The 16573-nt window shown below is 32.2% G+C and overlaps 3 protein-coding genes across 3 annotated transcripts; all 3 read left to right on the top strand.

Moving 5' to 3' along the window:
* Positions 1 to 291: 291 nt before the first annotated feature.
* LOC112058148 (esterase FE4-like) lies at positions 292 to 4601 on the top strand. Its single transcript, XM_024098835.2, has 4 exons — positions 292 to 775; positions 849 to 992; positions 1521 to 2830; positions 3977 to 4601. The coding sequence occupies exons 1-4, from the start codon at positions 728 to 730 to the stop codon at positions 4134 to 4136; spliced, it is 1662 nt and encodes a 553-aa protein (XP_023954603.2). The 5' UTR covers positions 292 to 727; the 3' UTR covers positions 4137 to 4601.
* Positions 4602 to 4765: 164 nt separating this feature from the next.
* On the top strand, positions 4766 to 8803 carry LOC128198208 (juvenile hormone esterase-like). The gene is made up of 2 exons (XM_052882377.1): positions 4766 to 6396; positions 6735 to 8803. Exons 1-2 carry the CDS (start codon positions 6244 to 6246, stop codon positions 8043 to 8045), a joined length of 1464 nt encoding a protein of 487 aa, XP_052738337.1. The 5' UTR covers positions 4766 to 6243; the 3' UTR covers positions 8046 to 8803.
* Positions 8804 to 9102: 299 nt separating this feature from the next.
* On the top strand, positions 9103 to 14927 carry LOC112058202 (esterase FE4-like). Its single transcript, XM_024098911.2, has 3 exons — positions 9103 to 12026; positions 12728 to 14037; positions 14610 to 14927. Exons 1-3 carry the CDS (start codon positions 11874 to 11876, stop codon positions 14773 to 14775), a joined length of 1629 nt encoding a protein of 542 aa, XP_023954679.2. The 5' UTR covers positions 9103 to 11873; the 3' UTR covers positions 14776 to 14927.
* The last annotated feature ends 1646 nt before the right edge of the window (positions 14928 to 16573 follow it).

The following is a 16573-nucleotide window of genomic DNA, read 5'->3' as shown; positions in this document are numbered from 1 at the left end:
AAAACCCACGTCCGAGTGACGTTAGATATCGGGGACCTCGTCTTCGCCGGCGAAGACGCTGTGATTACCTTACCACACCCAATCAGTGGCACAGTAACAAAAAGAGTAGTTAAAATGTTGGTAACTAAAGTTTCAGGAAGACCAAGTACAAAATCAACACGTGAAGGTTATAATAAAGCTATGACAGAGACTCGTAAGCTCATGCCGAAATTCGGATAGTACGAAAGCTTTTCGTGTAGATTCAAGTGCCTCTACAATAAACGAATTAATTTTGGCTACAACTTCATGTTTAAGTGGTTTTAAATATAGGTCTCCTCATTACGTTTCATTATAAACATCTACACTTACAACTACTATTGGGTCATTAATCGATGTTTAAGAAATCCTTTGTTTTCGACATTTTTCAAATTTCAGGATCAATCCGGAGGCAGAAGATAATATTCGATTATTTTGAAACTTTTTATATAACTTCTTATAATCATGTATCTAACACAATTTTACTGCTATAAGAAATTAAAACAAAACGACTATTGTTTTTCATACAAACGTGACCCAATATTTAGGTGACTTCACATAAACGAAGTCGCAAGGTATACCTACATACTAGGTATGACACATGCATAAATTAAATGCAGTTTATACAACTGCATTTAATTTATGCATGCGTATTTAAACAACAAAATAAGCATTCACTTTCAATGAATCATTTACAAGCAGACGTTTGAAAATGTATTTATTAATAACTACATTTATACTAATGTTTGGAGTAACACGGGTAAAACACAATTAAATATTTATTGAAATGTTATTTTTACATGTTAATTAAATTATTAAAATAAATGCAACAGAATCATGCAGAAGATGTAATAGTGAGAGTGGAGCAAGGCGTGTTGAGAGGAGAACAAAAAGTGACAGTCACAGGAGACACAGTGTACTACAGTTTTAAAGGTATTCCGTATGCAGCACCGCCCACTGGCCGCTGGAGATTTATGGTAACAAATATTCATTGACTGTTTTTATAATCTAAAAGTTATTTTACTTTATACCCTTTAGCTATTTTTTTTTCTCCGTCTCCTATAAAAATGGTTGAGGTGTCATTCGATTCAAAATTGAAAGTAGATTGTTTTGAAGGCCCGCTTGCAAAATTTGCAAAAATTATAAGCAAAGTTATAGCAACTAAAAATAAAAAAGGGGTTCTGTTTTTGACTTTTAACTAAAAAATCATTTAAAATATTTTCAATTTGATTAAAGATTTAAAAAAAAATGAAGTCTAAATAAATGTTACTTTATGCTTGATTTGACTGCGTTAAATTAAGCATAAAGTGAGCTTTAGATTTAGTTCATGGTTTCTTAGATTTTGTATGAAAAATGGCCGCAATTTAACTACACAACCTATTTGCAATGTGCTACTGTGAATATTATATACCATTTATTTCTTATCACTAATAAATAACAGATGATGGTAAATACTGGACTTTAGACCATAATATAATTGTACTAAAAATTATAACAATTTTTAGGCTCCTCGACCTCCACTCACTTGGACAGGAATCCGGAATGCCACTAAACATGGACATGTGTGTCCACAAATTAACGGTGTACAAACCATGTTGTTCCTGCCTGGTAGTGAAGATTGTCTTTTTCTAAATGTTTATTCTCCATGCTTGGATCCAGAATCACCTCTTGCAGTTATGGTTTATATACATGGAGGTGGTTATTCTTTTGGTTCTGGAAATGATGATTATTACGGTCCAGATTTTTTAATGAACTCAAAAAATGTCATTCTTGTGACAATAAATTATAGACTTGACACTTTAGGCTTTCTATGTCTGGACATTAAAGAAGTACCAGGTAATGCGGGTATGAAGGATCAAGTAGCAGCATTGAAATGGATACAAACAAATATAAAAAGCTTTGGTGGTGATCCAAAGAAAGTCACCCTTGTTGGTGAAAGTGCAGGAGCTGTTTCATGTGCTCTACACGCTGTGTCTCCTATGAGTCGAGGACTATTTCATCGGATAATACCAATGAGTTCAGGGCCATTTAATGAATTTAATACTGAATTTGAACAAACACGTAGGGCTTATATATTAGGAAACAATTTAGGCTTCAAAACCACTAATCCTAAAGCATTACTACAATATCTGCAGACTGTTCCTGTAAGACAATTACTAAATACAAATGTATCGGTCATAGCAGCTGAAAATTATATGCATTTTTTAGTGAAAGGATATTATTTGGTACCAGTTGTAGAAAAAAAATTAGGTCAAGAACCATTTTTAGCAGAATCATTTGAGGTGTTAATAAAGAGAGGATTACATGAGGCAGACACATTACTAGGACATGCCTCAAAAGAAGGACTATTTGTTATATCGTATTATGAAAACGGACCAACATTCGAAAATTTTAAAAGAAACCCTGAAGTTTTGCTACCGAGAACATTATTATATAACTCCACACCACGGACGTATATGACACTTGCAGATTTAATTCAAGAATTTTACACTGGATCGCGACTAACGCCGTTGGATACGGTGCAGCAACTTGTGAACTACTTTACGGATGTTTTTACTTATCCTATATTTAGATACGCAAGACGTCTATCCAATTTCAACAGAAACGATAACATATACATGTATCAGTTTGCAAGTGTATCAAACCGCAATGTTTTAAGCCAAGAAGGTGCTCGATATGGATTAGATGGAGTCTCTCACACTGAAGATCTACGGTATCTGTTTCACCCAAATGCTTTAAATTTACCCATCGACGAGAACTCATCTAAATTGATAAAGCAGTTTGTTGCCTTGCTGACAAACTTTGCAATATTTGGGTAATGTACCATGCATATGTTATCACAATATGTAATATTATAAAGCCGTGTGCGCGCGCGCGTGTCTGTGTGTGTGTGTGTGTGTGTGCATGTTTGAGTGTCCGTGTGCAAGGTTTTAATTTAGAGCAAGGTAGAATAGGCCCATGTTTTAGAAGAGCATGACATGAAGAGTGCCCAGTATTGGATCATTCAAAATAGAATAATTAGCGATTATTCATTTATATTTATCTATATATATCTATACTTACAATAAAACTGTAGCAGGTCCAATTCTGTACATTGAAGATATTTTGAAAATTTTTGGTGGGGTTGCATTAAATAATCGATACTGAAACTAATAATATTCATTTTAGATTTTTTGTCTGTCTGTCCGTGTTTTTTTGTTATTCGGGCATCACGCTGAAACAACTAAATGTTTTCAAATAAAACTTGGCACTGTTTAAGACCATAATGTAAAAAAGGTTATAAGATACTTTTTATTGTGAAAATAAAATAGGGGTTGAAAATTAGTATGGAAAGTCCTTTATTTTTAGAGTTTTTTAAAAATTTGTTTATAAATCATTGTTTATAAATAAAAAAATACAAAATATATTGTAATTCAAAAATTTTTAAAATTACACCTGTAAAGTGATGAAATAGAGCTTGAAAGTTTACATTGATTTCCACGCAGATGAAGGGCGTCCGCTTGTTTTTTTTTTTCAGTCAATTCATTTATTTTGCTGAGAACACATACATTCTAATGTATTCAGCCATTTCTGGCATACAATAATTTATATTACAAATACTATTAACAAAATATAAAAAAATAAAATCAATAGCAGATGATTAATCAAAAAATAAAAATTAGAAAAAGTTAAAAATTACAATCTGTGCAGGTACAAGTACTTATGTCAAATAATAATAATTAATAATATAATAATAATCTTTACAATGCCATAGGATAAACATAATTAATAAATACTAACAAAAAAAATTGAAATATTAAAAATGTCACAATACATAGTTTTTTATTTGCTTTTATAATTAAAAAAATCTCTAGTTGAATAAAATCTATAATTAATGAGCCACTTTCTAAGTGCGGGTTTAAATTTTTTATAGCATTATTATAAGCACAATAATTTAACTAACAAATGTAATATTTTATAGAAAACCAACACCTGACTCGAGTTTCATCTGGCCCAAATATACTACTAGTTCAGAAAAGTACGTGGTTGTCGGACAGAACTTGACAATGGCAGCTCATCCAAGTCCAGCTATGGTTAATTTCTGGGAATATATTTTTCACCTAGCCGGTCAAAAGTTTTAAATATTTTCTTACTTATAATTATAATATAAAATAATCCGTTTCCACTTGAAAATAAATATTGATAACATAAAGTATGTGTATTATTAACGTATTTTGATATTTGTTGTTATCAACCCATAACTGCTGAGCTCGAGTCTCCTCTCAGAATGAGAGGGGTTAGGCCAATAGTCCACCACGCTGGTCCAATGCGGATTGGCAGACTTCACACACGCAGAGAATTAAGAAAATTCTCTGGTATGCAGGTTTCCTCACGATGTTTTCCTTCACCGTTTGTGACACGTGATATTTAATTTATTAAAATGCACTCAACTAAAAAGTTGGAGTTGTATGCCCCGGACCGGATTCGAACTCACACCCCCCGGAATCGGAGGCAGAGGTCATATCCACTAGGCTATCAACGACACCGACTTTTGATATTTACGAGTAGGAACATATTTGTACTCATATTTATAACATGTTCTGACTGTTTTCATGCAAATTTTACCTCATGTTCATTCAATAGGTATTCCAAAGATGTAAAACATTAGAACATTATTTTCAAACACTTCGATACAATTGCTATTTTGGTTCCAAAAGGGGTTGATTATGTAAAAATCGTTACTTATTAAAATTTGTACCAGTCACTTGAATAAAAAAATAATTTACATTAAATCATAAGATAAACAGTTGAAATAAGAGTTAATGTTTTACATCTTTGAAATCCCCATTTAATGAACATGTTTTTAAGCTAGATGTATAACTTTGCCTAGTACGATTCTTTTTCAGTGTGACCGAAAAGTACATACACAAAAAAACTTAAAAAAAAATTAAAAAATATTTATGATGGAGTCGACCGCAGTTACTCTGTGTGCCTGTAGTTCCAGAGATTGCCATACAAACTGACATCTAAGCTTTACTTTTGATGATGTTTTTAGTTGTTAAATGAATTGTAATGAAATTTTGATTATAAATATTGTTAATTTGTGTATTGAGGTCGAAGACAATATAAATAATTATTTAAATTTGTCATAAAACGAATTTTATATGTAAAATTAAAGATAATAATATGTAAGACCATACGTTTACGGTAAAGTGTTGCATGACAAAAAATTATATATACCTATGTTTGTAAATTGAATGTTACACCAAAGATTGAGAGAATGCTGTAAAATAACATTGTTTAAACTCAAAAAAAAATCGAACGTGCTTATGGGATGATTTTTGAATTTGCATTGTTGAGTATCACCACGTATAATCTTTTAATTTATGTAATTAAAAGTACGATTAGGGCGAAGAAAAAATCCAACTCTAAAAAATTTCAACTGTTTTTTGTTGTTTAACAAAAAACAGTTTTTTTTCATATCAAATCAATACAAATGACTGGATTAGTAAATTTAGGCAAGTAGATTTAATAATTATACATTTTGAAAAAAAAAGTTGAAAAGTGCAAACTTTTTCTAGTATTGGAACCTACATTTTTACCAGTAATTTTGTAACTACAAAAAGTAGATAAAAGTTTTATACCAATTTATAAACCTCGGTAATTGTACAAATTTTCAAAATAATAGTACACTTAAGCCTCATACATTTTTTACAGGACAATATGTTTAATTCGGGTCATCATTTTTTTCATTAAGAAAGAAAAATAACTATTGCTAAAATAATTATTCAAAGCTTTTTCTACAAAACCAATAAAACAATATTTATAAAAGTAGTAATATAGTACATTGGTAATTTAATCCGCAATGCTTAACAAAAACCAGATTTTTAAAATCTTAGTTACAACAGCTACACAATTGAAAAAACTGACTCAAGAAAGAAAAATTTGTAAAATCCGAAAAAAATATATAACTTGGTCACCCTAGGGATTTTTGGAAAACTATTCAGAATTAATTTTAGATAATTAGTAGTTGTATCTACCATTTTCGTATTATCCATTAATTACGGGAAACCCTGTACATATCAACACTGAAAGCAGTCACTTTCAGATAATCATTTAGAAGAAATACGGATGAAAATGTACTTACTAATAACATTTATACTAATGTATGGAGTAACACGGGTAAAAATACGATTGGATTTTTCTATAAAAATATTTTAAATATGTTGAATAAAGTATTTAAAATAAATGCAACAGAATCATGCAGAAGATATAATAGTGAGAGTGGAGCAAGGCGTGTTGAGAGGAGAACAAAAAGTGACAGTCACAGGAGACACAGTGTACTACAGTTTCAAAGGTATTCCATATGCAGCACCGCCCACTGGCCGCTGGAGATTTTTGGTAATATTTTTTTAGTATATATTTGATTAGATACTCCAGGCAGAGCTCATTTCATCGCAGTGTTTTGGTGAGTGGAAATGGTAGCTTTAAATAAATCTGTAAATTATTAATACGATTAATTTAAATTTTCTCTGTCTGTATGTCTAAAAGCGTTTTGCAGTAAAACTATTTTATTCAAAAGTATTTCTTTTTTAGTATTAAAAAATAACTAAAAATTAAAATATCAAATGCCAGTCTAGATGGTGGAACTTTTTATTTAATTAATATATCACAGTTATGACAAAGAAAGAAAGCATATTATAGGAATAAAATACTTTTATTAAATATTTCATTTTTAGTCTCCTAGGCCTCCACTATCTTGGACAGGAACACGAAACGCCACTGAACATGGAAATGTGTGTCCACAAATTGACGCTTTTCAAAACATGCTATTCGTTGGTAGTGAAGACTGTCTTTTTTTAAATGTGTATTCTCCGTGCATACATACAGAATCACCTCTAGCAGTTATGGTTTATATACACGGAGGTGGTTATGCATTTGGTTCTGGAAATGATGATTATTACGGTCCAGATTTTTTAATGAATTCAAAAAATGTCGTTGTTGTGACAATGAATTACAGACTTGACACTCTTGGGTTTCTATGCTTAGACATAAAAGAAGTACCAGGGAATGCAGGTATGAAGGATCAAGTAGCAGCATTGAAGTGGGTTCAAGCAAATATAATAAAATTTGGTGGCGATCCAAAGAAGGTAACCATTATTGGAGAGAGCGCTGGAGCTGCTTCTTGTACTCTACACGCAGTGTCCCCTTTAAGTCGAGGACTATTTCATCGAGTTATAGCAATGAGTGCAGTACCACTAAGTGAATTTAATACTGAATTTGAACAAATACGTAGAGCTTATATATTAGGAGACAATCTAGGCTTCAAAACCACGAATCCTAAAGCATTATTAAGATATCTCCAGACTGTTCCTGTAAGACAATTACTAAATACAAATACATCGGTCATAGCAGCCGAAAATTATATAGATTTTATAGTGAAAGCGTATTATTTTGTACCAGTTGTGGAGAAAGAATTTGGTCAAAAACAGTTTTTAAAAGAACCGATTTTGGTTTCGGTTAAGAAAGGACTACATAAGGCAGAAACTTTAGTAGGATACACCTCAAAAGAAGGACTTTTCGGTATATCATTTATTGAGAACGGACAAACATTCAAAAATTATAAAAGAAACCCTGAAGTTTTGGTGCCCAGAAATATATTTTACAAATCTACACCACGGATGCATATGCAACTTGCAGATTTGATTAAGGAATTTTACACTGGATCGCGACTAACGCCGTTGGATACGGTGCAGCAACTTGTGAACTACTTTACGGATGTTTTTACTTATCCTATATTTAGATACGCAAGACGTCTATCAAATTTCAACAGAAACGATAACATATACATGTATCAGTTTGCAAGTGTATCAAACCGTAATGTTTTAAGCCAAGAAGGTGTTCGATATGGATTACATGGAGTCGCTCACACTGATGATCTACAGTATTTGTTTCACGCAAATGCTTTAAATTTACCGATCGACAAGAACTCATCTAAATTGATACAGCAGTTTATTGCCTTGCTGACAAACTTTGCAATATTCGGGTAATGTACATATTATGTTAGAAGTCATAACATTCGTTTCAATATTAATTTATTAGTTACACTTAGGTTTTCTAAGGATCCTTAAGTTTCGAAGTAAACATGTTTTATCAAGATCTATTTATATAAACCAAAAGTAGTGTGCAAAACTCAATTCTGCTTAATGCCATTCCACTAGATCAACAGTTTCTTTGATTCTGCGGTTATCTTGTATGGCTTCATATCACGAATGTTCAATTCTACAATGATCGTCGTCATCAACTCATTCGGCTCACTGCTGAGCTCGAGTCTCCTCTCAGAATGAGAGGGGTTAGGCCAATAGTCCACCACGCTGGCCCAATGCGGATTGGTAGACTTCACACACGCAGAGAATTAAGATAATTCTCTGGTATGCAGGTTTCCTCACGATGTTTTCCTTCACCGATTGAGACACGTGATATTTAATTTCTTAAAATCCGGAATCGGAGGCAGAGGTCATATCCACTGGGCTACCACGGCTCTTCTCTCTACAATGATAGATTTGAAATACATATTTAGTTTTGAAAACACATTTTATGTAATCGGTCGTATTCATTGCCATTAACATCACTTTGATTGTGATTATAGAATCAAAACTTAACAACGAAAATTGAAGCGCTCAAACCTGATTTGGAGCAAAGTAGAATGGGGCTTAGATTTTAGAACCCAGCATGACTGTGCCCAGTAGTGGATTATTCGATAGTGATATTGATCGATTTCCATTTTAATGATAATAGATATTCAAGAATTAGCAATTATCCATTTTATAATAATATAAGCACTGTAATTTATCTAATAAATGTAATATTTTATAGAAATCCAACACCGGACACGAGTTTCGGCGTCACCTGGCCCAAATATACTACTAAATCAGAAAAATACGTAGTTATCGGACAGAATTTGACAATATCAGCTTATCCAAGTCCAACTATGACTAATTTCTGGAAATATATTTTTCACCTAGCCCGTCAAAAGTTTTAAGTATTTTCTTACTTATGATATAATTATAATAAAAATAATTTGTAAAATGTTCGTGTTAACTGATTAAATTATGAGACGATAATAATTTAAAGTGTCAAAGCCACTGCCATAAGCCACCTGATTATCGAAAACGCTACCTAACCCCTTGGAGATATAAAAAATATATTATGTATAAATAAGAAAATATAATATTACCTCTTTTACGCGGAGTATTTTGTTGGTATTTTACATATCAATAAAAAAGTCCACGACAGCATAATATATTATTAAGAATAACACAACTTTAAAATCTTTTTTATAGAAAATAAATTTGTTCCAAAACTAATGCATTATTTGCGAAGGTGCTTTTAAAAACATTTTATTAAGTTTGCATTGTATTGCGTCACAGGTATTTGATTTTGAACGAAATTGTCTTTGACATCATTCACTTTTAATGAATATCTTAAAATGTATTATACTTAGTTTTAAAGAAAGTTTGTAACAAAATAATGTTCAATTAGCAACATACCCATTTATGATGATATTTGACAGCCAGTAACTGTATAAAACAATAATAATTTTACACTATAAATCGGTTTGTCTCTACAAAATCACCGCAAAAAGTGATCCGGCTACAAATGTGGAAATTTCCTCTTTTGAACACCTCATTTTTCATGACCTAGTAATACATCTATTAACAGTATTTAACATCATTAATATAAAGTACCTATTCGTAAATTGTCGCCAGACTCAGACTTCCACGGACGAAGTCTAAAATTTTTATTTTTTTATTTTTATTTTCCCGAATACTGTAGAGCCAACGATATAAGATACTTTAGCAGATTATGTAAGATTCTTTTACGGTTTATATTATACCGTTTCCATCACAGAGCCGATTTTGATTAATGTCGTGTCAAATTGAAATAATTGCAACTGCCGAAAATTAACTTTGTTATTATTTATTAATTTTAATTAATTATGATAGTAATACTAAAATCAATAAAAATAGGTTCAAAATCATATTCAATAAATCAACCTATTTTTATTGATTTTAGTCTTAACCAAAAATAACTAATGGAGCAACGAGACAAAGAATAATAAATAATAATATCAAAAGACGATGTGTACCAAATAGTCATCACACAGTGTAGAAGAGGAATAATATACAAGCTTAGTATACCTATCTTCCCGCGAAAAAGCTTTTCAAGCGTTGAAAAAAAAAATGGGTCAATAAGTTAATATCATATTTTACGGATAATTTAATCAAAAAATTAAATAAAAGCGGGCCTATAGTTCCGAAGTTTACCATACAAACTTAATTATGCTTCGATAATAATGAAATGTTTTTAGTTGTTAAATGAATTGTAATAAAATTTTCATTATAAATATTGTTAATTTATGTATTGAAGTCGGAGACAATTATAATTAATTGTGTAAATTTGTCATTAAACGAATATTATATTAGGTAAAATTAAAAATAACATGTTAGACCCTACGCTTAGTGTAAATTGTTACTTAACAGAAAATTGTATACTTTATTAAAAATATCATCATTAACAACCCATATTCGACTCACTGTTGAGTACGAGTCGCCTTTCAGAATGGTTAGGCTAACAGTCCACCAATGCTGAATGGCAGTCTTCACAGACGATAAGAATTTAGAAAATTCTCAAGTAGGTTTCCTCACGATGTTTTTCCCTCACCGTCATGTCTCAAACATATGATATTTAATTTCTTGAAAAATTATATATATATAGAATATGTGTCCGTAAATTTAATTTTAAACCAAAGATTGAGAAAATGCTATCACTGAATATTTAAAACACATGAAAAAATATAGGGTCGACCAATGATGTTAGAAGAAAAAAAAGAGATAGACAAGTCACCTAAACCACATTCGATGTTTACAATTGGCACGCAAAAATTATTTCAGCGTTGTCAACGGCGCGATGACAGTGGGACGACTGAGCTCAGGTTTGCTAATTAGCATAGTTTTAATGTGCCACTTGCGGACCGCGTATAACCTATCTACCTCTTTTTTCTTCTTACAACATCGGGGTCGACAAATAAAAATCAAAGGGGGATTATGATTCCTTATTATTGTGGGTACGTTTAGGGCAACCAAAGAAATCTAACTTTAAAAATTTTCAGGTCACGGTTGGGTTTAGGCAGTTTATTTTGTTTATTATGTAAAGATGGATTTTACCATCATTGTACATCAAACAAAGGAGCTTGATAAGAGGGTTGCAAATATATTTTTTTCCGTAACTAAAAACCTAAAATTTTGAAAAAAATACAGTAGTTAGCTTTCCACTTATATTATATTAATATACTATTATAACAATCTAAGTTTTAGATAAATATTTAACGAAACAAATAAGTCCAGAAGAAACGAAAATAAATATAGTTACAATTATTAACAATTTCAGGTCAGTTTTCAAAAATATCATAGATTAACAACGTTCGGAACCCTCGTCACGCGAGTTCAACTCGCACTTGTCCGGTTTTTTTTCTTGTCTGTCTATAATTTCCTACTAAAACACACTTCATGCGGTTCATCAAAAAAAGGAAAAAAAAATATTTAGCTGATGTTGCAGGTATGTAGGTACATGTATATCTGAAACTTCGTATTAACATATTAAGTGTGCATGCATAAATTACATGCAATTATGCAGTTATATATTTTACATAAACAAAATTAGCAGTCATTTTCAATCAATCATTTAGAAGACAGCTAGTGGAAATGTATTTAATAATAACTACATTTATAGTAATGTATGGAGTAACACGGGTAAAAATATAATTATTTTTTTCCATAAAAATACTTTAAATATGTTGATTAAATTATTTAAAATAAATGCAACAGAATCATGCAGAAGATGTAATAGTGAGAGTGGAGCAAGGTGTGTTGAGAGGAGAACAAAAGATGACAGTCACAGGAGACACAGTGTACTACAGTTTCAAAGGTATTCCATATGCCGCACCGCCCTCTGGCCGCTGGAGATTTATGGTAACAAACATAAGTTATATTAACTTTAAAATAATATTTTACGGCCTCCGTGGCGCAGTGGCATGCGCGGTGGATTTACAAGACGGAGGTTCTGTGTTCGATCCTCGACTGGGCCTAGATAGGATAAAGTTTTTTTCTTTGTTGGTACAGGTCTGAATGGTGGGAGGATTCGACTGAGGCTAGTTACCATCCTACCGACAAGACGTACCGCCAAGAGATTTATTATACGGTACGATGTCGTAACCGAAAGGGTGTAGATTTTCATCCTCCTTCTAACAAGTTAGCCCGCTTCCAACTTAGATTGCATCATCACTTACAATCATGTGAGATTGTAGTCAAGGGCTAAGTTGTAAAAAATAAAAGTATTGCTTTTCTATGCTACTAGTTTATACATATATTTCATCAGACACCGAAAACAGAGATAACCAACTAGCAGTTTTCAACAAACAAACAGTTTTCAAATCGATTCCTGAGATTAGCGCGTTCAATCAAACAAACAAACAAACTCTTCAGCTTTATTATATTAGTATAGACAGGTATATATTAAAAACATAAATGAATATAATGGTAATATATTGTTTCTCAAAAGTTAGTCTAGGTGGTGGAAGTTATTATTTAATTAATATATCACAGTTATGACAAAGAAAGAAAGCATATTATAGGAATAAAATACCTACTTATATTAAATATTTCATTTTTAGTCTCCTAGGCCTCCACTATCTTGGATAGGGGTACGAAATGCCACTGAACATGGAAATGTGTGTCCACAAATTGATGCTTTTAGAAACATGCTATACGTTGGTAGTGAAGACTGTCTTTTTTTAAATGTGTATTCTCCGTGCATACATACAGAATCACCTCTAGCAGTAATGGTTTATATACACGGAGGTGGTTATGCATTTGGTTCTGGAAATGATGATTATTACGGTCCCGATTTTTTAATGAACTCAAAAAATGTCGTTGTTGTGACAATGAATTACAGACTTGACACTCTCGGCTTTCTATGCTTAGACATAAAAGAAGTACCAGGAAATGCAGGTTTGAAGGATCAAGTAGCAGCGTTGAAGTGGGTTCAAGCAAATATAATAAAATTTGGTGGCGATCCAAAGAAGGTAACCATCATTGGTGAAAGCGCTGGAGCTGTTTCTTGTGCTCTACACGCAGTGTCCCCTATGAGTCGAGGACTATTTCATCAGATCATAGCAATGAGTGGAGTGCCACTAAGTGAATTTAATACTGAATTTGAACAAACACGTAGAGCTTATATATTAGGATATAATTTGGGTTTCAACACTACTAATCCAAAAGAGTTGTTACGATATCTCCAGTCTGTTCCTGTGAGACAATTACTAAACACAAATACATCAGTCATAGCAGCTGAAAATTATATGGATTTCATGATGAAAACTTATTATTTTATACCAGTTGTGGAAAAAGACTTTTATCAAAAACAATTGTTTTTAATCGAACCACCTGTTTTTTCGCTTAAAAAAGGACAACATAAGGTAAAATCTTTACTAGGATACACCTCAAAAGAAGGACTTTTCGGTATATCATTTTTTCAGAACGGACCAACATTTGAAAATTATAAAAATCACCCTGAAGTTTGGGTGCCGAGGAGTATATTTTACAAATCCACACCACAAATGCATATCAAACTTGCAGATTTGATTAAGATATTCTATACTGGGTCACGACTTAGGACGCTGGTTACGATGCAGCAAATTGTAAACTACTTTACGGATGTTTTTACTTATCCTATATTTAGATACGCAAGACGTCTATCCAATTTCAACAGAAACGATAATATATACATGTATGAGTTTGCAAGTATATCTAACCGTAATATATTAAGCCAACAAGGTATTCGATTTGGATTGACTGGAGTCGGTCATACTGATGAGCTGCAGTATCTGTTTCACGCAAATGCTTTAAATTTACCCATCGACGAGATCTCATCTCAATTAATTAAGCAGTTTATTACCTTGATGACAAACTTCGCGATATTTGGGTAATACTATCAATTATTTTAGTAGCTAATTTATTCTTATTACCTGCATGTTAGTTGGCGTGAAACAAGGTTTTTCAGAGATTCTTTGATTTCTGAAACACAATAAGTTTCGTCGAGATCTGTTCAACAACTAAACCGAAAATAAAGTGAAAAGAAATCTCTAAGTATCATTTCATTGGACAAACTGACTCTTTGGTCCAGTGGTTGGCGAATGTTGCTCTAAATCACGAGGTTCTGGAATTCCAAGGCTGGAATACTGAGGTTGGAACACACTTTAGACCATCGTTCCCGGTTATTCCTAATAACACCAAAATGATTGTGATAATTACAGAATCAAATCTTAACACACCAAGATTGAAGAGCTAAAATCTGATTCGGAGCAAGTTATAATCCGGCTTAGGTTTTAGACCACCTTTCCTGTGCCCAGTAGTAGACTTTTAAAAATAGGGTGATGATAATGATGACTGATTTCCATTATAATGCAATAGGTATTATGTATTCAAGAAGTAGCGTTTATCCATGTTATAAATATATGTACAGTTGCTTACCTAACAAAATGTAATATTTTATAGGGATCCAACACCGGACTCGAGTCTCGGCGTCACCTGGCCCAAATATACTAATCAAACAGAAAAGTATGCTGTGATCGGAAATAATTTGACAATCGCCGCTTATCCAAGAGCGACTATGATTAATTTCTGGAAAAATATTTTTTACGTAGCTGATGAAAAATTTTGAGTATGAATAATCTAACGAAATAATCGTTATGAATTTTTATTTATTTTTAAAAATATATTAATAACATAATTATTTTTTTTTTTAATAAAATCCCTTTATCCTTGTTTTGTTAATAAAATCCCTTTATCCTAATAAACAATATATTAACACGAATTTCTGGCTCCTTATCTTAGTTTAAAGTTGTAGATTTTAAACATTAGTTGTAATTTCAAAATATAGTATTTTGTTGGCTTTTGTGACAAGTTTTATTTGTATTCAAATACAGTGCTCGATGCTCTACTTCTTTTTCACTGTTCGCAATATGGTACAATATTAAAACTTAATATCGTTTAAACTACTTGAGTTGTATTCGTTCGAAAATTTCGTGAGTTGTGAATTTAAACTAGAGATGTTACATAAAATAACCAGTTTGCTTAGTATTTGCAGTTATAAAAGAAACTTATCCTTTAACATTGACGTTTATATTTGCATTTTCAATTAAGTTGTTGTTATGAAATACGCAATGTACGTAGTCTAAATGAAAATGTTAGAATACGATTAAGAGAAAATGTGTAGTATAGGGTGCGGGATAACGTTGCATTGGGCTTTATCGGACCCTTATCAGCCAGTTGTTTCGCTTCGGTGAGCGCAGTTGCTAATCGGTGCATCGGCTCTCCCTACAGATTGCTTAGTGGATAATGCCATGGGGGTCTCATATAGGATGGATTTGAAGAGATTAGGAGCAATTTGCCAAGCGTTGCCAAAATAAGATAGCTTGGATTTTAAGAGGGTCATGCAACGACAGTCTCAATAATTAGACGGTTTATAGAGACATGCAAGAGATTCAATTCAATTCTTTATTTGCTTTACCTACCAAATTGTAATTTTTATTCTCAATGCAATAGAATGACGAATAATATATATAAATTAAAACTAATTTTGTATTTGCTGAATACATTCAATTTATATTAAAGATGTCCATAAAGGAAAGAGTCAAAGGTAAAATTAATTAAAGAAAAAATATTCACAGGTATGGCATTTTGTATTACTCTAAAAAAAAGCAAAATACTCTAGGCCCGTGATATTAATTAAATTAGTATCGATTTCTTAGAAATGTAATAAGAAACACAATAATAATTTCATACTAATGAAAACAATCTTCATTTCCAAACCAGTGAACATAAAAGTATAAACAAGTTATGTTTGTAGAAAGTATTGATATACGTGGGAACAAAATATCAATACAATAAACACACAGTCACAAATTGCACAAACTCTTAAGCCACTGGCTTCATGATTGAATGATTGTGTATTGAATAAGAAAGGCAATTGGGCGTTAAAATTGGAAACCTTTGTTATGAATTTGCCGTCAATATAGTATAGTTCAATAGATTATTATTTATTGACTTATTGAATCCTTTAATGATTTTACTTTTATGTACTAAAGTTTTCCTACCAACTACGGATTATTTTGTATCGCAGTGTTTGTTCTAATGAGACATTAGTTATCGACTACAGTCTAAATAACTTGTAGTCTTGGTACAGTCATGACAAGTGAACCCAGACAACACAAAAGCAAGCTACACTGCGTCTTCGTCGGCGAAGACGAGGTCCCCGATATGTGACGTCACCCAGACATAGGTTTTCTAACTCACGATGTTAGGGCGTCCGGACTGATACACTCAGGCGAAGACACCTTTCAAAACGGCCTTCTAAGCCGAAGTCCGTGCCTCACAGGAGACGCCCTTAGAGTCATTCCGACTTCTGTCTTACATTCAGCCTTCGGGTCTCATTTGATAATGCTTCTGCGCTCGTCCAA

Source organism: Bicyclus anynana, chromosome 7 (genome assembly GCF_947172395.1).
Source record: "Bicyclus anynana chromosome 7, ilBicAnyn1.1, whole genome shotgun sequence".
In the NCBI taxonomy this organism is placed as follows: Eukaryota; Metazoa; Arthropoda; class Insecta; order Lepidoptera; family Nymphalidae; genus Bicyclus; species Bicyclus anynana.
The sequence above is the reverse complement of the archived record's forward strand: the minus strand, read 5'-3'. Positions and strand labels throughout refer to the sequence as shown.